Raw genomic sequence first — 23,491 nt, forward strand, 5'->3', positions numbered from 1 at the left:
CTGTTTCCAAAGATTTGAAATGGTTTTGTTTAATGTCTGATCAGCCTTGTTAAACGCCCTGCTTTTTGCTTAATAATCCTGCAGCAAGTTTGATGCTGCTGTTCTTACTTCTTTAGAAATCTTCAGGCAACCAGAACCCACATCAAAATGCAATTTTTAAAACACTATTCCACCTAAAATATAAACAAAGAGGCTGCATGAATAATTCACTACAGCTGATTGTCTTTATCACAAAGTTCACTGAGTGAATGTGGGCTCGTCCTTTTCAGATAAAATCACTACGAATAGAGTCCGTCCCCTCGCTGTGTGTTTGTCCCTTTATTTACTCTCAAGGTGGTTCCAGAAGTGGGACTAATAGATGGAACCTCTTTACAATAAAAATGGACTGCAAAGGCTTTAATTTCTGAAAAAGATGTCTTTATTTTGTGTTAACTATAAAAAACAGAACATGTTTTCCATATAGGCTGTTTGAACCAGTTATTCTTGCTAGTTTGGTGGCTTTATGCAAGCAAGCCTCTCATTGAAGATAGTGACTGTTTCCAAATAACAGAGAGGTTCAGATTTTGGTCACGTTACTTTTAATGAGAGTAAGACGCATCATTTCCCACCCCAGAGACCTTTAGTTGGCCGCAATATTCTTAAAGCGAGTCTACTTCCACACTGAAGAAAGAGAGAGATGAGCTAGCATCCAGGTCCATGCTAGGTAGAAGTTATCACTTAATGCAGCAGCTAAGTCCAACAACAACAGATTTGCAGCAAAACAAAAAACCTCTGGAGCCTAAAGATTGCTCTCTCATCAGGGAACACTTTACCTTTAAGAAAGGAGACTGTGTGTGGTCTCAGGGTTTGTCATCACAATAAACTTTCAGGAATTTTACCGTAGTTCCCAGTAGCATTGAAACTGTTCCTCATGATTACAGTTATTTGGATCAGGCAAGAAAACTGTTTTTAATTGGATCTTGTTTACAAACATCTGTGAGGCATATGTCTTTATTTTAAGTAGCGCACGTAATGGTGACCAAAGATGAGGTTATTTTATAAGCTGATGTAAATGTGTCCACTCAGAATTACACTAGTAGGACAATATTTATCATTCACTCCTAATATATGTGTTTGTAATGAGGTCATTACTTAGAATATTCTGTAAGTAATGATCTCAAATGCCTCAACTTCCTTTATATCCCCCTGAATCAGCTCAACCTGGTACCAGATTACTAAATAATGCTTTCTAAATGTTGGTGAAAACCTCTGAACATAAAGTCAAAACCTCACTGACAACACTTCCTATGTTACTGGGTACTGCCTGTCTTCCTCACAGGCTTATTGTGTTCCTCCAAACTGCAAGCTGTGTGTTTCCCATCCAAGTGTAAATCTCAGCACTACCCACCAAAGGCATGCGTCAAATAACACCTCCCATACCATCTTTATCCATGCCACTTGGAACAACTCAGAGAATAGACTGGTAGTACTGGACTCCAGCCACTTTCACTCACCCAATTTACAGGATTTAATTACTGCAATGGAGCTAAAAGTATGACCGGATAAAACAGGAAAACGCTTAAGAACTAGGAAAAAGTCACATTAACCTAGATTAGTTGTTTTATTTTTAAGGAATATTTCTTAAATCTATTGTTCTAGCTCAGTTGTGCTTCTTAAATTTGATAATAAACTAAGCATAGCACTCGTCTGGACTTAAAATAGGTGCTTTCCTTTCATCCAGGAGTTTATATCTTCCCATTCTGTCTTGCTTTGCTGAAGAGAATCTCCACAGCATGATGCTGCCACCAACATGTTTCAAAGCTAAACGGCGTCCTCATGGGGATTGTCAGCAAAGTCTCCCCATCACCGTGTTGATTAGCATGCAAAACACTTTAACTGCAGCTTGTGACGAAGTTCGAATGTGACCCACGTATGACTTTCCATCAGTTTTGGTTCCTTCTTACCGTTTTATCATAAAAGCCAGATTTGTTTGATAAACAACAGACACCTTGTTTATCCCTGGCATTTGTGTGCTCATGTGAGAGCAGCACTACACAACAGAAGCACATACACTGTCAGGAGAGCTGGCAGTCTTGTTATGCATACCCCCATTTTAGTAATAATCTGCATGAGGATAATGAATAGCTCTTTGAATCTGTGTTAAATATGTTAAAAGCAGCACTGATGTGCTCAAAAATGGCTGTCAGAGCTTTCTGTTAGGAGAAAGTTTCCACCATAGATTTTTCTTGTTTTATTGTTGGTTATGATCTACAGAAACATCGGTCTGTCCGCCTAAAGCAACCATTTAAAGGTCAAAGGGACGCCCTTCATGACAACTGATGCGTAAAAGATTTAAACCCATCTGAACTCAGGATCTCTGCAACTTCTCCGTTGCTACCTTTGGTTTTTTTGGATGCCCTCCTAACTAATTCCCGCCTATTGCCTTTAGTGTCTGATTAGATTCATGGCCATGTTTTATGAGGTTTGCTTTTCAGATAAAAGATTAACTGTATCTCATTGAGATGCTCAAAGCTTTAGATATTAGTTTATTGCCTAACCCTGTTTTAAAGCTCTCCACAGTCTCATCCCTGGTGATGTGTGTTTAGTCGTTCAGGTAAAAATCAGGCAAAACTACAGGGAGTATTTTACTGGAGTAATCTGACAGCTGCTTGGCATTGCTGTACATTCTCTTTAATGCTTTATATAGTGGACTAAAACACAGGTCTAAACTGCTGAAGTCATTAAAACGAGGACCAGCAAGTTGCTTTTAAGGTTAAGCAGGAGACTAATCAAGCAGGCTGGCAGGCTTTGTAGACATGACTGTATTCAATAAGTTAACTAAAGTTATTGAAGAGACGTTTTGTAGAGTTAATGGAAAAGCTTCCTCAAATGTTAAAAATAGGCAAATCCTATGTATATAGTCTGAGCAAATTGGTAGCAGGAAGCGGCAAAACGTGTCTCACCCTTTATAGTCTTTTGCTCCTGTACGCTGTCATTTTCCTGTGTCTGCACATGGAGGGAACATTTAGCTGCCTAAAAAAAGATAAAAGAAGCTGAATGTTCTCTACAGGCTTTGAAGCTGTTCCTGTGTCGCTCAGAGCAGGCAGTGCGTTGGTGCCAGAGGTAGCTGGAGACAAATCTTTTGGTAGAAAAGTCAAAGAAATGTGATTATGGGTATAGGGGTTAATAATGCATGATGGGGTTATTGCTCGTGCAAGGGAACACGATGTCAGCAGGGTAAATTGTGAATGAATTTCCAGTTTTTGGTTTGTCCAAGTCTCTAATTCGCTGGTTTGAACTCATTTCCTTGTTCATCACTGCAGCTTGCCATCAGAGTGATTGAGTTACACATCTTTCAACCTGAAGCTTCTTGAAGCAAAGTGAATGGGTAGAGATTGCTTACTGGAGGCCACCGCTGTATATTCTCAGCTGAACAAGTGAGTGCCGACACGGTTGTTGTGTGAGCGCAGCTCGTTGCCCTCAGTGTTGGCTTTACACAAGGATCAGGAAACGGTATCGCCACGCAGTACGGTGAGGAATGCAGCCACGTTCTGAAGCGGTGCTCATGAACAAAGAGGCAACATTATGTGCAAAAAGTGCTGCCTCACAAAAGAGGCCTTACAAATCCTGAAATGAACCCCAGCCCCCCCCCACGCATCCATCTGTCTGCTTCACTTCCTATTAGTCAGGCCGACCCAGTGGCTCCTGGCGGATGGATATCCTAGCTGGTGAATGCTGTAGAGCTTTAAAATGTATCAATGTGCTTTTTATACTTGAATTATATTTATATTTAGTTGTGATCAGAACTCTTCATGAATCTGAGCATTAATCTGATCTTAGTTTTCCAATTTTATTCATGCATTTGACCTATCCCCCCTTTTCCACAAGAGGAAACAAGATTTTAGGAAATTGGCTGGCACCTCTATGAAATCTCAAACATCTGCTGATAATATGGCCAGAGAACCTTAATCGTTCACAAACTGGTAGGAAATATAAAGTCAACAGATGCTAATATGTACAGTTTGTAGACATTGATGACTTTCTGAAAATACCTCCAAGTTTTAAATGGCCTTAGAGTTCGCTCATGAACACTTCAGTGAGAGCTTCATGCAAAGAGCAGCTGCATCCACAATTTATATCGCTAAGGGCAATGCAAAGCAGCAGATGAAGTAATAAATCAGGCCTCACTATGTAGTTATCCACTGATAAGCCTGGATTTGTTGCAAGTAGTAAATAAAAGGAACTCTTAAAATGGAAATGAAACGGTAAACCAAACTAACTTAATTCATTAGATTGTGTCGTACTATTATCAATAATTATATTACTAACATGGGCAAAACGTAGCTTTGCTTTTATAATTTTTTGGCAAGGCACCATGTTATAGTATTCGAGGTGGTGACATCACAGGGTTGGTTGATGCTTCAGCTAGCAGGTGAATACATTGGCTGTACGACGATACCTCACAACCGTAAAATACTTAGGAAATTTGGTTTGATGGAAGACGAACCTAAAAGGAGTCTAGCGTAACCTAGTAAGCTGGCTAGCTCAAGTGTTAAGTTACCCGTCCTGCAGACAAGAAGCCTAGGTTTGTATCCCAGCTGGGAAAATTATAAGCTAGAGCTGCACAGATGTACAGTTCTATGGTTTTTGATTGAGGTAAAACTCAGATGAACTGTAGCTTGCCATAATCAGTGCGCGTCCTTAGGCAACATCCTTCACACTAATGCCTGCTCTGGAGAGTGGCGGCCCAGTGGTAAGGGCATTGCGCTCAGGAAGCCTGAAGTTCTGAGCCCCACTCCCATAGACTGCCACTCATGGTCTCTGAGCAAGACCCTTAACCCCACACTGCTCCCCGGGCGCCGCACAATAGCAGCCCATTGCTCCCCAAGGGGATGGGTTAAATGCAGAGGTAAATTTCTCCATTGTGAGATCAATAAAGTTCAGTTTATTTAATTTTAATTTTATTTTAAAGCATCTAAATCCCATTGCTTATGCTTTGGAGCCCATTCACCGTGTGGCTAGAGCCGTAGTAAGGAGATAAGAGGCAGTTTTAGAGCCGAGGTTCTGACTATTCCTGCTATCTGACAGAACATCGTTGTAGAGATTATGCAAAGCAGAATTTTGAGTATGGCAAGCTACGGTTCATCTGAGTTTTACCTCAATGAAAACCATAAAAGTACATCCGTGCAGCTCTAGTTTATTCTAAAATAATTTGCCTAAACTGGTAAAAGATCCGTAGACCCAGTAAAAAGATTTATTCATTTATCTGCCGTTTAAGCACATGGAAGTGTCTTTTTTAAATGAACCCCGTAAACTAATAACGAACTACTCCACACTCCCAATTACACCTAGACCATTGTCCCGGTTATGGATTTGTTCAGAAATGGAGCAGATGTAATTAAACTCCCCCCCTCAGGGAAAGACTGATGCTATTTTTGGTTGTTCAAATGAGCAAAAATGAAACGCATAAGGCTGTTTATTATTTTTCTTCTCTTAATTATGCTTTCCTGTTAATATTTTTAGAAGAATTGCATTCTGCTATTTGTTTTTAAACGGAAAGAAAGGTCTATGAGCACTGTGAGAAATGAGAAACAACGACAAGCTGGACGTGGATGTGCAGTTTTTGATATAAATCATCTTTGATCAATGAATTGAGGTCAATACAGAACTGGAATCTGAACAGTCAGTCGACGAGACCAATGAGTGATCACTTTACTGCTTGTCTAAATTGAGCTTATTTGGCCTCCATTATTGACTGTGATCACCAGGTCTCTAAATTTTACCCTAGTTTAGTCATGGTTATACAACTGACAGGTAAAGGAAAGTGTCACATTTGGAATACCACCCAGTTTATAATAAAAATGCCAAAAATACTAAAACCGTCTGAACACCTTAAAGGTAAAGTAAATAGAAATCTGGACTATGTGTAAGCCTAACCTTGTGCTTTGTGGACTGTTTTGGCCATCCTCCAGCGTGCTGTAGAGGACTCTCTGTGAAAGAGAAGAGAGGAAAAAAACGCAGTGGAAAGTTTTTAGTGCTTTTGCTGATGTCCTCTTCTCGTCTGTGTTGAAGAAGCCAGGGTTTAATCTGTTACTAAGCCCATCATTCATTGCCTGTGCTCCGCTAGTATCAGTGTCCCAGGCTTTTTACTGTGACTATCGGACCATATCAGAGGAACTGGGATCGCTGTTTGCACATCACCCTGCATACCTTCCATAGTTATAAAGTCGTGCTAGAGCGTCATAACTGTGGCTCTGTGATACAGCCCCCCAGCTATCAGTCATAGACATAATTGCAGAGCTCATGGGATGATCGTAAAACGGTTCTCCAGTGTGTGCAGAAATGGCTTCTGTGCGACATTAGCTTTATCTAATATTATGCATGCTGACGTTGTATACAGAGTAAAGGAGATGTGAAATACTTCCTTGGATGATGCTGGTGAAGTTGCATTGTGCATTGCACGGAAATGTCATACTATCTAGAGTAATGCATAGTGGTGAAATTTGATGAATGGTACCGTGTTTGTTGAAGTTGTTTATATGGTGTCATATGGTGATGGCTAAATGCATGCGAGTTTTTGGGTTATTGGATCATCTTCCTCCGTAGATAAGGAGGAAATGTTATTGCGTGCCCCCCCACGTGGACTGCACTCTGATACGCAAGCACACATGCGCACACATCAGGTCACGCTAGCTGTTTTTTTTTTCTCTCTCCTAATCCCTTTATTGGTCAGGGTATTCAGGAATCAACCTGTAATGGTGGAGCTGGATTGGGTTCCTACTCACACTAGCAGCCTGTTGTTGCTCATCACTGCATAAACCCCTTCGTACATGAGATACTTTTGCAGCAATGTTGCCTTGCAAAGGGTAAATGTCAGGTCAGGGTCACAGCAGCAGGATGGCAGTTGCCTTTTTTGCTGCTCTTTAACATGGAGGCATGTATTTGTAGGCTGCTATTCCCTTGCTTGGCCTTTTTTTGTATGAGTATGAGCTGTGGAGTCTTTTTACCGTGTAGTTTTGCTGGATTTCTTTGCTTGTTGATGTCTGTGTGCAGCAACATCCCTCTAGTATTGGTTCAGGGCACTGTCTCTGCTCTGAGAATTTCCCTAAAGCCTATATATTTTGTGGAGCAAAGCCTCCTGTCTATATTGCTTCTAACTTAAGTTTGAGGATCGGGAATTGTTTGATTTTGAACAGTAGTGGTTCCTCTGTTTGACTCTGGTTCATTGTGATTTTCTTTTTTTTAGGAGGGAGGGTCATAAGTGTATATTTTTAATTGAGCTAACCTACTAAAGTTCTTCTAGATTAATTGGGTTATTTATATTTTAATTTTTTATGAGCTTTATCATGATTTTTTATTCATTTATTTATTCACTTTACTTTACTTCAACCAACCGTACTTGTGTTTGACGTGACATTTTGTCCTGCATCGAAAGGCAGGCTTATTTCAAAATAAAACCCAACATCAAAATGCTGCACAGAATCAGGTGATCCCAAAGAAGACAACCATAAACTCAACTGTAAGCCAGTCATACACCACAAACACAGATGACTAATAATCTGACATTAAATTAAAATTCATAATCTTCACTTCTTTCCTCGTTTTCATTTTCTGGTGTTCCTAAAAACATTTTATCCTGGCATAAATGGGCTCATTTTGCCCATTAAAGCTACACAGAAATTTAATATAAGATAAAATCACATGTCGCATGAATCCAGTAATTTCACATAAAGGAAACGAATAAAGACAAAAACACATTTCATCTGTGTAATGTCACACGACTGCCATTTTAGATTATCTAAGTTACATGGCCTTATTCACCAATCTGCCTGCTCCCAAAATCAAGTGTATCTTCTGTTCTCAGTATTCAGAAAACTTAAAAAAATTCCTCCACGTAAGAAATGTCTCCCCCAGGTGCATGTGGCACTACAGTCTTTGCGTAGCTGTAAATCCAACACTTGGTAACCAATCAAACATTGATTGACATATTTTGTTAGCCNTGGCCTTTTTTTGTATGAGTATGAGCTGTGGAGTCTTTTTACCGTGTAGTTTTGCTGGATTTCTTTGCTTGTTGATGTCTGTGTGCAGCAACATCTCTCTAGTATTGGTTCAGGGCACTGTCTCTGCTCTGAGAATTTCCCTAAAGCCTATATATTTTGTGGAGCAAAGCCTCCTGTCTATATTGCTTCTAACTTAAGTTTGAGGATCGGGAATTGTTTGATTTTGAACAGTAGTGGTTCCTCTGTTTGACTCTGGTTCATTGTGATTTTCTTTTTTTTAGGAGGGAGGGTCATAAGTGTATATTTTTAATTGAGCTAACCTACTAAAGTTCTTCTAGATTAATTGGGTTATTTATATTTTAATTTTTTATGAGCTTTATCATGATTTTTTATTCATTTATTTATTCACTTTACTTTACTTCAACCAACCGTACTTGTGTTTGACGTGACATTTTGTCCTGCATCGAAAGGCAGGCTTATTTCAAAATAAAACCCAACATCAACATGCTGCACAGAATCAGGTGATCCCAAAGAAGACAACCATAAACTCAACTGTAAGCCAGTCATACACCACAAACACAGATGACTAATAATCTGACATTAAATTAAAATTCATAATCTTCACTTCTTTCCTCGTTTTCGTTTTCTGGTGTTCCTAAACACATTTTATCTTGGCATAAATGGTCTCATTTTGCCCATTAAAGCTACACAGAAATTTAATATAAGATAAAATCACATGTCGCATGAATCCAGTAATTTCACATAAAGGAAACGAATAAAGACAAAAACACATTTCATCTGTGTAATGTCACACGACTGCCATTTTAGATTATCTAAGTTACATGGCCTTATTCACCAATCTGCCTGCTCCCAAAATCAAGTGTATCTTCTGTTCTCAGTATTCAGAAAACTTAAAAAAATTCCTCCACGTAAGAAATGTCTCCCCCAGGTGCATGTGGCACTACAGTCTTTGCGTAGCTGTAAATCCAACACTTGGTAACCAATCAAACATTGATTGACATATTTTGTTAGCCAATAAGAGAAGCCTTACAGTGCTGTATGGGATGTGTCAGGGCGGGCTGAAATAGTTTACTTTATTTATGTGCGTAAGGATTGAGAGGAGAGTAAAACCAATCGGATACCAAAGAAAAAGCATTGTCAAAATTCTGAGAGTGAAAATTTTTAAAAGTCATAAAAGAAAATTATGTAAAGGTATATATAAATTGTTTAATATATAGTGGTTAAATTAGTCAATTAAAATAATTCTGTCGGGCACTTTGGGTCCTAATTTGGATCAATTGTGCCGATTGGAACTTGTGCATACAAAAAAGGTCACAGTTTCGCAATGCTTATGACTAAAGGTCTGACATTTTACAACATGAACAACAGGAATATTGATAATTACTTTCTTTTTTTTTATTCGAGGGAAATAAAACTGTGGGAGTAAAGGTGTTCTGCTGAAATATAAATATATATCCGATGAAATGGGAATCAAAATATTAGGGATTTTCCTAAAACATGAAATAGTTTGAAGAACAAAAAACAAATTTATTTTTTTACTGGGGGCCATCTAAAGATAACTTGACAATCTTAATGAGATAAAAGATTTTATAATTTCATTTTATCAACAGCTTTATCAACAGGGAAATAAATTATTTCAGGAGAGCTGAACCAGATTAACGCTTCAAGGACGGGGCAATCTGTTACTTCTCACTATGAGATCACAGGTGTTTAATACGGTTAGGATGCACCCCCGTTTTCATGATATCCTCCTATTGTTGGCATTGCATAGAGCTTATAGTGGCCATTTATTCTTTACAAGTTAAGCCACTAGCTGTGAATAAGTGGTGTGCACACTCAGTGCCAATTCTTCTTGTTGGTGTTTGGTAACTTCTTTTTATGGTCAGTGGACTGAGTATGAAAACTAGGTCTCCAAATTGAAATACTTGAACAAATCTGGGAGAAGCCGATTATTAGTCCTGTTCCCAGTCAGTTCCCAAGATTCAATGCCCAACCGTACTTTTGTCTATTAAAGAAATAAAGCAGTTTTACTCTTTTATTCGTGTACGATTCACTAAATGTTTTCCCACTTCATTAATACACACTGAGAGTATGCATGGATTGGGGAGAGAATCTCCTGGTTCGGTAAGGTCGGGTTGATGATGGGTCCTGAAATTATACTTTGATATATGAAATATCAGGCTTTGTTCCATGGATACTTTAATAGGTATGAATGCATAAAAATATGATTGAATGCACTTCCTGTGTGCAGTTTGTGACCTGCAATCACCACCATACTGTTCCCTAAAAAGGAGTGAAAAGAACTTTTTTCTTTTGAGAAGTGGTAAATTCAGTGCTCCCTCCGTTTTTAAGCTCCCTTATGTCTCTAAAATAATGTATTAAAGTGTCCCTGTTTCACAAACACAACAGGAAACCAGGAATAACATTTGGAACAGCTTAGAAACATTCCAGCTAGCCTTAGATGTGGCTTCCAAGAGTTTGTTAGAAATGGCCAAATTAGCTTTTGTCTGCTTCCTACTTTTGGTTCAGGTTGTTATACGGAAGGAGACATGACTAACATGAAAAGAAAACCTCAAAGAGCGCTGTGGCAGAGCTCTACAGAACAAGACGTCTGCTGTTTTGTCTGGTGAGCGTCCTGCAGGCCTAAAGGATTGGAGAAACTAAAAGGTCCTGTTTCTGCCAAGTGCCAAGGCTGAGTGTGCAGGTAACAAGATGTCCCAGCAATTAGCTTTTACGTCAGTGGATTCGCGGAGCTCTTTGCTGCCACGGGATACTGGCTTTTCATAAAAAGGTGACGCATTAGAGACTTTTATTTGTGCTCCAGGAGTAATTTGATTATTATCTGAACTGGATGGAGGGACTGAGTAGTGAAGTATCAAGACAATTAGGCATAATCTGTTTGTCAGGTCTAAATATGAAGTGAGCAGAGTGGATGTTTGAGAGTGGTGCTGTTTCCTACAGTGACTGCTCTCACAGTTGCAGTGTAGTCATAATTTAGGGATGGAAAAGTTGGATTAGAGATTCATCAATAAGAGCTTTTTCTAAAAATGTATTTAATCTATTCATGCACACATCTGTCCTTCCATTTGTCCTCTATCTGTTCTGTTTGTCCACCTATTCATCAATCCATTTCTCCATCGGTAAATCTATTCATCCGGTTTTAAAATAATGATCCTTTTGTCAATATCTTGTTTATCCATTCATTCCTGTTATCTTTTCTGTCCATTTATCTGGTATACCACTTTTTACATCCATCCATTCATCCACTGGACCTTTTACTTTCTAAAATAAGAGATTAGAGATGATCTCGTGAGAACCATCTAATAATATCACATTCTCTCAAAGCACAAGGCCCAACAGTGTCATGCCATGTAGTTCCATCTTTATCAGGCAATGATGATGATGTTTTCTGTCAATTTTTTGGCCCACCAGCTGTTGGGTTTTCATAGATTGGGGATAGCCAACCAAAAGCACGTTGAGGATTTGGCTTTCAGGACACTTTGTGATATTTGTGGCATTAGGCCTTTAAGTGCTCGCACTCAAATGCCAGGCTTTTTATCGGACACCACCTCAACAGACGGAGCTATTAGGACCCAGAAGCCTTTTGATATCATCTGGGTCTGGTCTGCTTTAAACTTTGTTGGCTAATCTTCTATAATACACCGACTGAAACTGAGCTTTGTTCAACATTTTAGAGATTTTAACTGTTTTTGTTGTTGTTTTTATAAATGAAAGCTTTAGACATTCACATTGATTTCATAGATATAAAAATTTACTAATTTTCTCAAATATCAATTTTATTAAAGCTCCTATCTGACATGGTGTCCCTCTGGATTGTTTCTATGGATTGACTTCTTTTTTTTTTCTCACTTGGTGTTTCTCTTGTCAACTAGAACTAAAACAAGCAGGCAATTATCGGCACAGATGTGTGACCCAGTACAACATGTACTCTTATAGTCACACTTCTCTCAGCCTGTTTGTCCACTGATTTTGAGCGTTAGCACACTAGATTAAACACGTGTGTCATTTTCTATGTAGCTGTGTGCTGTCCATGCTGTGAAAGTGACCCAAGATTTTAAACAGAGGTGGAAAATTACAATGTTCTCCCGCTCCCCCCCTTCTGGACACTCTTTCATCTTCTTTGATGTGGTTCATGGGGTTCGTTTGGCTTTACCCATAGACAGGAATGCTTTCAAATACATGAACTTTTGGATTTTACTGCGTGTCGAGTTCTCTGTATCTGTGACACAAACATGCAGTTTTTCCTCAGTTTAACAAGTCTTTGGTTCAAATATACGAGGAGATGACTGAAGCAGAGACGAGGGATTTGTGGGTTGATCCTTTTTTCACACTGTGAAAAAAAGTTGTATATTAATATTAAATATTAATCTCTCACATTGGTGCACCCTGAATAAAGTGTATTTTTTCACTCTGTCTTGTAAATTTTGTTGCATAGATATTAATAATCTTTTCTAATAATTATTTAATCTAAAAAGAGAAGTATTCAAAATACCTCAATTAATTTTTAAGAATTGAAGGTTTTAAGCATAGAAAGCTAAATCATATTGAAAACCACAGTTCAAACATTTTTTTAAATGTGATTTATTAATAATAAAGCCGCTTGTATTAATTATTTTTAGTTAATCATCTTTAAGCCAAATTCCCAAATGTTTTCCTGCTTTATATACAAAGCTAAATTGTAATAACCTGTGGCCAAAACGACAGATTCCAAATCAATATAAATGTCCCATGATTTATTTTTTAAACCCGGCAAAAAAATATATAAATAAAAATTGTCATGTGCATGGTGGTCTCTGTCATATCTCGCCTTTGCATGTTAGAATATCTGTGAAATCTTGGAAGCGATTTCATTCTATCGGGTTTTCTACAAACACTAACCTTTATTTTACCTGCTCTATGGTTGCAAATTACTTCAGCAATAGAGCAAAGCATAATTTGATCAGCGTGTGAAAGCAGCAGCAAATGAAGTCGAAACAGATCGGCCAATTTTCTATTTGAAGCATCATCAAATCACAAATGTGTGTATTATAATTTACCACTTTACCTTTCATGCTGGAGCTACAATTTCAGCTGCCCGTCCGTCCTGACGGTTAAATCTAATACTGTTTGCCAATTTAATAAGATGATTTTGGTTTCATTATTGCTCATTTCGGTATAGCTGTGCAGCCATCTTACCAAACCTTGAACAAAATGACAAACCGAGTGTTGATCTTTTATGTTAACTGAATTTTCGAACAAACACTGCTAGCATATTTTAACCTGCAGAGGTTTTTGCAGGACTTCTGTTGCTGTTTTATTTAAACAGGTGATTATTTACTGTGCCATTTTTGACCCACATGCCTTAATATGATAAAAAAAAATATATATATATATATATATATACGGAAAGGGAAATTTAAATGGATGATATTTGCTGTTGTGTCCTACATTGAAAAATTACAGCAGTCAGAGCTGTGAAAACATCTGCATTATCTGTTTTTATGAAAAGCAGGCTTATGTCCTTAAATGTTCCTGCTGGATTTATTTATTTATTTTTTAAGAACAAAAACATATTTAGGAGGAGAAAAAAGTTCCAAGTAACCTAAAACCATTTATTTTAGCTTTCTAAATAAAAAGCAGCATGTCGGATCAGCGTGCTCACTCCCCTGAGTGGACAATGATACCACAGGCCAGGAAAATTTGCTGTATTTAAAGAGCCGGTTCCTGAATTAGTCTGCCATGAATGGGTCACGGGGAACACCTTGCAGCATCGTATCGCATCACATTTGCTGCTGCAGCTGCGTCTGTTTGTTTTCCTTTCCCTTTCTCCCACCGGGGGTTTCTTTTTCCCTTTTTTTCACCCAGTCTGCCAAGAAGGGACGCCTGCTTTGTGCTGCAGGTCGTTTGCTGCTCAGCTGGTCTGTTGTTTGTGTTCAGTCAGCTATGCTTTGCTCTGTCCTAAAGGATTTCAACTTTTTCACCCAACTAGATGATTTTCTGGTACTTTAATAGTTTTAAAAAACACTTGCATAATGAAGCCTTAAATAAGCAGATGGGACATGAAGCCTGTGGATGTGTTGGTGAATTATTGAGCATTCTTTTCTATGGTTGATTCAAAGCGCCTCAGGGCTCCCATTTAGAGTTAAACGGATATAGATTTATTTTCCTCATGCTCTGATTTCAGTCTTTTGTTTCAGCTCAAAACACAGCTGGCTGTTATTCCTAAATTTATCTCAGAGTGTGAATAAAAATAGCTTGAATGCTAGTTTTCCAGGAATGAATGACCCCATTGATATTAACTTCATGGAGATCCTGATCTAAGGGGTGAAACAGACCTATAAAGGACAAATGCATACAATGACCATAGGGTGAAAAAACCTTTTCCCTTAGGAGGGAAGTTGAATTTTAACAAACTAAAAAGCAGTTTTGATTTGACAGAACAGATGGAAAGCATCAACATAGTAGAACTGAGTAGAAAAGAAACCCAGTTTTCTCTCTGGCAGTACCCCCTGTTCTGAATCTTAGTCTAATCTGAGGTAATCTTGTCCCAAAAAGCAGCATGTGAGTTCTTGATACACTCCACTGAGCTCATAAAAACAACTTCAGTCCTTATGCCCGGGCAACATCCATTTAATAAAACTGAGCGGATCAACAAATGGGTTGTAGCCTGTTTGGGGTCAAGGAAACATACTTGCTTCTTAGTGCTGCTGTGATACGACAGGATGGAAATGCAAGGGCTTGCTTTCATCCAGCTGGCCAGCAGTGCTCTGTATTGGTTAAACAGTCTGCCCTGTTATTATAATGGTTCTAGTCCTCTATAACCCTACTTGAAAGCTTTTCTTCCTGATTTATACCAAAAAAAATAGTAAAAGAACTAAATGTAGGAGGAAAAAGAAGAAAATCACCAAATAAAGAGGTGTACTACTTAAAAGAAGCTAACCTTAAAGATTTGAAGGCCATCTGAATCTGAAGCACATTATGCTCTCCACTTTCACACCCACACATGTGATCAGTCTGAGGAGGAGGGCACTGAGCCCTGTGTGAAGAGCGACTAAGGAGGGATGAATGGCTGTATTAGCCAGGCTTACAGGCTGCTGGAACCTGATGCTTTATGCTCAGATCTGGATGAGAAGATGAAATGATGACAGAATCGTCATCAGCTAATGGGGAGCTCTCCCTGACATTCACCTGACTCTCAGGGATCGTGGTCAACTGGCTCACATTGAGTTTTTACAATTTCAGTATCGGCTGATTGATCCATGCGTGTTTTAAGCGCTTGTTTACTGCAAGCTGTAATGTTGCATAACAGACATGTCTGTATGGAACATGCAGGATATGGAGGCTTACTAAAAAAAAAAAATGAAATCATGGGGACAGCGTTGGCCGTCTTTTAATTGGACATCAGCAGATTTGTTCAGTTATGTTTTAGTTCTGATTTATTTGTGCAGATTTTCAGATTGAATGAAATAATGCACCGCATTCTGGAGATTTTATTGAACAATTATTTATATTTTACAGGCTCTGTCAATCAACTCAGATGTTAACTCCTTATCCCAGGGTTTATTGTGGTAATAGGTTAGCTATTTGTCCTCTGAACCACTATCAGCAGATGAATTATGATGTCTGGCTATCAGCTCTGATGCACTAGTGGAAAGAAAGTGATAGGATCAAACTCAATCTAGTGACCCGACTGCAAAGGGTGACCTAATTCCAAAGCTAGTACTATCCTGCTTTATGTGGCCTTGTCTCTGTTTGAATAATTAAGTCAATTACCTTTTATTTAATTTTTTTTTTTAGAGAAAAAACAAGAGGAACCTAAGGTGCTATTTTTGGTTTCTTTAGTTTTGATTTCAAACTTTTTATTCTAAAAGCTGAGATTTACTGAAAAACACGCTTTAAATGTTTATATCATGAGTTATAAAACTTTCTTTTTCAGTGGTATTCCAGTTCACAAAAGTTGAATGAAAGTTTTCTTTACTAAACATGCTTAAGAGCGAAAATCAAAACCAAGACAAAAGGCGTAGACTTTGAAATCGACTAACCTGCAACTTTTAGATGCAAACCTTTTAAGTAATATGTAATAAGTTTGTGTGAGTCGCACTTTTTTTTTTTACACATTAACTGATTTAATTGTGACGGTTAAAACCAAGCAATGCAGCTATCCAAACTTTTTTTCTTTTTTTTCATCCACATACGCTACACTATAAATTTAATCTAATAATAGTTTTCGTACAGCGTGCTCTTTGGCCCTAAAAAAGAAAAAGTGAAACTTGAATACTTCAAAATAGTGCTGCAAATAACGATTATTTTGCAAATCGATTAATCTGTCTATTTTTTTTTAACCGATTAACAATCTGATAGCCAAAGGTTCCTTAAAGAAAATTTTTTATGAATTTAAACCAGGTGATACTCAGACTATTCCACTTATGGAGTTCTGGGTAAAACATACTGACATTGAAAAAGGTTTAGTTATCTTTAATGCAACATGTTTACATTTTTTTTAACAATTTTGCTATAATTACTGCTGTAAGTGGGTCGCTTTGTCAGCCAATGCATGTTTTAAAAACTCTATACTCCAGTTAACGATTATTCGATAACTGGATAATTACTGTATTATCTGACCAATATTTCAATAATCAATTTATCCCGATTAATCTGATTGTTTCAGCTCTACTTCATAAAGCTAAAGCTTTAAGTGTTGGTCGTTTGGCTCAGTTGGCTTCTTCTGCTAATCCTTATCGAACTATGCATTAAAAATCAATAGTTTTCTGTTTAAAGCCATAATGGTTAATTTGGTTACTTTTGCCATATTATCCATATATGGTAGTTTTCAAAAAAGTGTTTTTTTATATTTAACTGTTTTTACAAAAATTGGAGAAGCAAACTTGTTTTCAGAATTTTGAAGGTTTTTGGCTGCATCCTAACAAATCAAATAGTAAATCTTCTCTTTATGTGCTCTCTGCAGATCCAATTTGCAGACCAGAAACAGGAGTTCAACAAGCGCCCGTCTAAGATCGGCAGACGCTCCCTGTCTCGGTCCATCTCCCAGTCCTCCACAGACAGCTACAGCTCAGGTAAACAAACAGCCAGACTGTTAATCAGTCACAGCATCCCGCTGCTTATCAGAAATTCCTGACTTTATAACACTTTTCCTGTGGATCCCACCTGGATGAATAGTTCACTAACCTTTCCCGTCTCCCTATCAACCATCTCCGTCCTTATTGTCTCTCTTACCCTGTGGTTCACGTCAGACTTTGGGCTCTGTGTTGTAGGATTAGCTGCTGGTGGTCTGCAGAGAGGCCTGCAGGAATTCACTGGAATCTGAGACTAAAATCCCATCTCTGATCCCACGCTACAGCAGGAAGAAGATTGGATTTGTTTGTAGCTCGATTAGCTGCTGACATATTAAGATGAAATAGGAAAAAACGTCTAACAAAGCAACCCCCTGAGTGTTACGGTGTTGACCATTCAACCTTCTCTCTATAGTCATTAAAACGGTGATGGTGCCTTTGTGAAAGATTCCCCGGACCTTTCTTGGAACACTCCTTCTTTTTTTTAAGTACTAGGAATCAGAGGGTACACCTCCCCCTGTCTTATTTCCCAGAACAATGAGAGGTATGGTTGCAACATTTCTGTCTAAAAAAATGGCTAACCTCACTTCCCCTGTTCCCATGTTCTATGCTTTCTGCTCTTAAGCTTTCGACCTCACCTCACATAACCTTTTATTTGCTATCCAAAAAGCTATCTATCATAATCTGCTTGGTCCTGCTGTGTGCCCAAAGTCAGGCCCTTCATTGAAACCATTAACATAATGAATTCATCTGTGCTTTGAATTTCTCCTTGACCAATTGAACATTTGGACTTGTTACTTTTCCTAAATTTTGTCACATTAAAACCACAAACCTCTATGTGTTTTTCTTAGACCAACTCAAAGTAGGTTACAGCCCCTCCAATCAATGCTTAATAAAATAACTTTTCGTTCCGGTCTTTTTCGTTGCTGGTTTGTCTCTACCAGCTACTTTTATAAAGATACTTTCATTTTTCCTCATTCTTCTTCGGAGAATAGCAGACGGTCATTCAGACCGAACAATTCACCAGTCAAACATATTCTGAGGTTAATTTGTATTCTGTACTTTGACTAGGCCATTTCCACACACCAAAAATGTTTTAACCTAACCAGTTTATTGATGCTCTGGCTGCATGTCTGGTTTGTTTTCCTGCTGGAAGGAAAGCACCAACAAACTTACAAGGCTACAGTCAGGTTAAACATCTTCTAATATGTTTTTAGAGAGAAGACCTGATCGTTTTCCTTTTAATTGATTCCCCACCGTAGCTGTGGATGTCTGCAGCTCATTCAGAGTCCCCGTCGGCCTCCTAATGGATGTTATTTCACAGACTAACCCAGCCCCCAGCTTTCAACTTTCTCCCTGATCGTGTCCGCTGTGTCTAACCTTTAAAAGCCTTCACAGATCAGCTGGATTTAGAGTCATCTTAAATGATGTCTTCATTAGTTACTCAGGTCACTTCAAAGGGTTGTTAATTGCAGTTTTTTTTATTAAGGAGGATCAGGGTAAAGGTAGCGTAATGCTAGTCAAACCTATTGGTAAAGCTATCATCATACGCCTTCCTTTGTGTTAGCATTTCAAATAAACTTTAAAGTTTGTTTTTTTATTACATGGTTGAAGGTGAGAACATAAAGATCTTTTCTCTGTAGGGTCAGCTTGGTTTGTTTTTCCATGTTAGTAAGTTGGTTGGTTGGTTTTAGTTGGTGATTTCAGGCTCTTTACTCTGTTCCCACATTGAAATTACTTTTACAGTTTCTACAGTCTGCTGTAAAGATTTAGAATTTAATGATTTAATGCTCTGAGATTAATCATTTTTCTTCTCCTCCTTCTTGGTAGGTGCGATGGATATAAAGCGATTATCTTTTCTTTGTCTTTCTATTAACAAAGAAGTAAAAACTATGTGCTTTAAAACACAAAAGCTTACAGAGGATCCAAAGTTGTGCTTGAACTAGGTTTCCACGGGTCATTAAAAATCATTAAAAGTCATTCAAGTATTTTTTAAATTAAGGCCTTAATTGGCATTAAAATTAATTCAGTGTGATTATCGTGGAATTTAAAATGCTTTATTTAAAATAAAAAAAATACGTTTATAAAAACAGTTTCGTCAGATATATTATATTGCAATTTATTTGCACAGAACTGCTTCCGATTGATGACAAAGCCGTATGTTCGGAAAAGAAACTCGAGGCGGAAAAAAATCGAGAGAATAGGAAAATGCAAATCTCTACAAAAGTGGCCAAAAAACTGTACGTTTATAAGTTTTTTGGCCTTGTTGATGGCATTAAAAGAGCAAGAGCATTGAATTAGAGTTACTCATTCCTGTATAAACCCTGTTGAAAAACAATAAAAGACTGATGATGATTGTGATCGACCATAAATGGCAAAGCGGCAAATCAAAAGTCTGAGAAAACGGCCCCAGCATGAAGTCTGGCCTCCTCCCTGTATGTCTGTTGTTGCTCAGTAACAAGAGGAGTTATGCCAGACAGATTTATCATCCTGAAAGCTCTGCAGCTGAATTACAGGGTGTAAAAAAAGGGCGGCGATGAGAAAACCCTTCTATCTCTGCTCTTCTTAGAAACGGAGTTTAGATTAGGTTCCTAAAACTTTGAATTGCTTAAGATAAACCTTTTGTCCCCCCAGCGGCGTCATACACCGACAGCTCCGACGATGAGACCTCTCCTCGGGACAAGCAGCAGAAGAACTCCAAAGGCAACGGAGATTTCTGCATCAAAAACATCAAACAGGCCGACTTTGGACGCAGGGAGATCGAGATCGCTGAGCAAGGTGAAACCAAAACCCCCCTAAGCTGCATCTCACGCTTAACTGGAGCGGAGCATTGCAGTTATCACTCCACTGATATATTTTCATGATTGCTTTATAAAACACCTGAACACTGCCCCATGGATCAGTGTTCAAGTGTCGGGGTTAAAGGTTATTTTAAATTTTAAACCTAATTCTGGTGTGCACTTTGTGTTTCCCGCTCTGTCAGAGATGCCGGCGCTGATGGCGCTGAGGAAGCGAGCTCAGGGGGAGAAACCCCTCGCCGGTGCCAAGGTGGTCGGCTGCACACACATCACCGCCCAGACTGCTGTGAGTGCTGCAAAAATAAAAAGGAAACCTGTTGACTTTAGTCCAGCAGAAAACAAATCTCCTCACATCTATTTCTCAGGTGCTGATGGAGACTCTATCAGCTCTGGGGGCTCAGTGCAGGTGGGCCGCCTGCAATATCTACTCCACCCAAAATGAAGTGGCAGCAGCTCTGGCAGAGGGAGGTGAGGAGTATAATTTATGCTTTCTCCTCCTAAATGTTCTTCTTTCATAACTTTCACTGGTTTCTTCCTCTTCTCTGCAGGCTTCAGTGTGTTCGCCTGGAAGGGCGAGTCAGAGGATGATTTCTGGTGGTGCATCGATCGCTGCGTTAATGTGGAAGGATGGCAGCCGAATATGGTAGCAACATTACGTTTTGTAAAAAATAGAAAACAGAATGTTCCCCCATCTTGTTCTGTTCTCCTTCATTCCCTCTTGATGTTTTGTTTTGTTACTCTGTGTTTTCACTCGCAGATCCTGGATGACGGAGGAGACCTGACGCACTGGATATATAAAAAATACCCCAACATGTTCAAGAAGATCAAGGGCATCGTAGAGGAGAGCGTCACCGGTGTTCACAGGTGGGGCTCCTCTGTCTTTATATCATCGTTTTAAATTCTCACATTTTTTTAGATGAATGCAGATTAAAGCAATTCTCTGTATCTTTAAAGATTAAAATGTGCAGTAACCTGCTCAGTAACAGGATAAAGGTCCCATTTGCATATGCTGAGTCTGGTTAGGCAACATTGCCACCTAGTGGTGAAAAGTTTAAACTGCCTTGTGACTTTAAAAAAAAGAAATTAAGTATTTATGAAAAGATAAAATAAGTGATAATGTGTATTTTTTGTGTTCAGGTTGTACCAACTGTCTAAGGCAGGGAAGCTGTGTGTTCCAGCCATGAACGTCAACGACTCCGTTACCAAACAAAAGTTTGACAACCTTTACTGCTGCAGAGAATCCATCTTAGATGGGTATAAAACTCACTTTGTCCTCAGATAGACTCCTAATCATCGGGCTTTTCTCCTAGCTAGTGGAGCTAATTATTAGTCTGTATTCAAAGTGAGTTTCTCTGTCTTCAGCTTGAAGCGGACCACTGATGTGATGTTTGGAGGCAAGCAGGTTGTGGTGTGTGGATACGGAGAGGTAAGGCTTACAGCTCTGTTAAAGCCATATGTGTTCATGTCAGTGCTTTGCTTAAAGGTATAGTGGAGGATGTTGTTTTTCCAGGTCAATCATAATATGATGTCATCCTAATCGTCAATCATTCTGGTGATATGTTTACATAACGGCATCCTACGTGTTAGCTATCTTTTTCTGCACATGCGCATTTTCAGGCGTATATCTGTGGTGAGCTACAGTTTCAGACAGTCGTTGAAGCTCACCTTAAAAGTGTCTACAAAGTGTATGAGAAGAAAAGAAAGGCCACAAAAAAGGCAGATTTATCCCGCAATGCTTTGCGCAGAGAGCTCTCCTCACAAAGCATTATGGGATTGGCTGTCAGAGCAGCCAGCTGTCACTACCGGACAATGGCGACTAATAACAAAGATTGCGCAGACACCATGCGGTGGAGGAGGAGTTACGTGATCAATGAGGAGCAGAAAGCAGTGATCATCTCTCCCAGCGGTCAGTTAACTGAGTTTGCTATAAAGTCCACTATAGAGTCCTCGCTCTATATGGTGATTGAGGGATTTAGGGGTTAGGGCGAACGTGTGGACACAGTAAGCTTGAATGAGCTACAAGAAAGGCAACTTTGAAACAGAGCACGCATGAGGAGAACGCACGCGTTTAATAGCCGTTCCCTCTCGGGAGCAGGTACAAGGTTGTGCATGTGCATTTTTTTTTAAGTGGAGAGGGCGGGTCTTTTCAAAAATTCACGAAAATGCCCCACCATACCTTTTAAATCTGATGTGTAAACAGTAAGTTCCTGAACCTCTCATCTTCAGGTTGGAAAAGGCTGCTGCGCTGCCCTCAAAGCAATGGGCTCCATCGTCTACGTCACAGAGATTGACCCAATCTGTGCCTTGCAGGCCTGGTAACTTTTGTTTTCATTAATCTTTTTGCTTATTTATGAAGTTTGAAATGCAATGACTAAATTTTTTTTCTGAAACCAGCATGGATGGCTTCAGACTGGTGAAACTCAATGAAGTCATCAGACAAGTGGACATAGTCATCACCTGTACAGGTTGGTTTGTTACTTTTACTTGTTACTTTCACTGCAGAAACGCATCACTTTCATTGATCCCCATGTTTGCCTGCTTAAATAAACAGAAATAGTTTTTTATAAAAAGTAAGCATGTAGCAGTTTGAGGTTTTCTGTTGGCTTTTGCCAAGGTGAGTACATGACTCTTCAGTGGTTACTAATTAAGTTGTACGCCTTGCAGGCAGGCAGCTAACCTTGTATCACAGCAGAGAATTACTTTTCCTCCAGTTCATTATCAAATGCTTTAGGCAGGCCTGGAGTAGAGGCTCTTTATGTAGCAGTGCTGCAGTCACAGAGTCAAAAAGGAAGAAATCTGCCTAAAAAACATCTATCAAGAGCTTTGCACCTTTACATTAAAACAGCCGACAGTTATAAAATCCAGGTTTTAGTTACTAAAATGTCAATTCACCTTAAACATGCTTGCACAGTGTTTTAGATTTGAAGAAGGAAAATATGTCTCTACCGGCAATTCTGCCAAGTTTTATCCGTTCCTCTTTACTAAGTGTTTAATCTCAGTCAGATTAGCTCGAGAGTTACTCTGAACAGGAGTTTTTAAAGTCAGAACAGGAGCCTGAGCCAGTTTAACACAATGTGTTTATCTAAACCGTCTTATAGCTTCCCCACAGCATGATGCAGCCACTACCGGGGTTCGCTGAACAATAGAGCTCTAGCTCTATATGCAGTCAGTTGACAATGTTTTATTAAAGGACATCAGAGTAAAGAGCTCTGAAAACCCAAAGCATGATGTTGCCATCACCATGTTTTAACTCTGCAGATGGTGTTTTTCAGGTGGTTTTATGGCTATTGCAGATCTATACATTTTGTTTTACACTAGATCTCAATCAAATAATTCGTAGTTTGTGGTTGTGAAAAAATTTAGATACAGTTTTAAGGGTATTAATTAAAAGTTTTGAAGGGTAAACTTTTGCCCTATTAATTGGGGTTAAATTGAGGACTGAAACAATTAATCGGATTAAACGATTATTGTAATAATCGTCAACTAATATTGTAATCGATTAATCGTTAACTGGAGCATGCAGACCCTAAAACATGCCTTTAGCTGAGGGAGCAACCGGTTTAGAGCAGTAATTATACAAAAATTGCAAAGGAATATATATATATATATATATATATATATA

At 38.8% G+C, this 23,491-nt stretch overlaps 1 protein-coding gene across 2 annotated transcripts in view; it reads left to right on the top strand.

Annotated features, from left to right (window-relative positions):
- Positions 1 to 23,491, top strand: part of ahcyl2 (adenosylhomocysteinase-like 2) — a 35,655-nt gene that overhangs the window by 5,501 nt on the left and 6,663 nt on the right. For both annotated transcript variants that reach the window (XM_015397720.1, XM_015397721.1), the window contains exons 2-11: positions 16,966 to 17,074; positions 19,706 to 19,849; positions 20,055 to 20,155; positions 20,235 to 20,337; positions 20,418 to 20,512; positions 20,627 to 20,733; positions 21,007 to 21,123; positions 21,232 to 21,295; positions 22,096 to 22,184; positions 22,264 to 22,334. In XM_015397720.1, coding sequence (XP_015253206.1) covers positions 16,966 to 17,074; positions 19,706 to 19,849; positions 20,055 to 20,155; positions 20,235 to 20,337; positions 20,418 to 20,512; positions 20,627 to 20,733; positions 21,007 to 21,123; positions 21,232 to 21,295; positions 22,096 to 22,184; positions 22,264 to 22,334 — 1,000 coding nt within the window. The remainder of the gene's footprint in view (positions 1 to 16,965; positions 17,075 to 19,705; positions 19,850 to 20,054; positions 20,156 to 20,234; positions 20,338 to 20,417; positions 20,513 to 20,626; positions 20,734 to 21,006; positions 21,124 to 21,231; positions 21,296 to 22,095; positions 22,185 to 22,263; positions 22,335 to 23,491) is intronic.

The sequence above is a fragment of the Cyprinodon variegatus genome, unplaced genomic scaffold (assembly GCF_000732505.1).
Source record: "Cyprinodon variegatus isolate N-32 unplaced genomic scaffold, C_variegatus-1.0 Scaffold883, whole genome shotgun sequence".
NCBI classification, from domain to species: domain Eukaryota; kingdom Metazoa; phylum Chordata; class Actinopteri; order Cyprinodontiformes; family Cyprinodontidae; genus Cyprinodon; species Cyprinodon variegatus.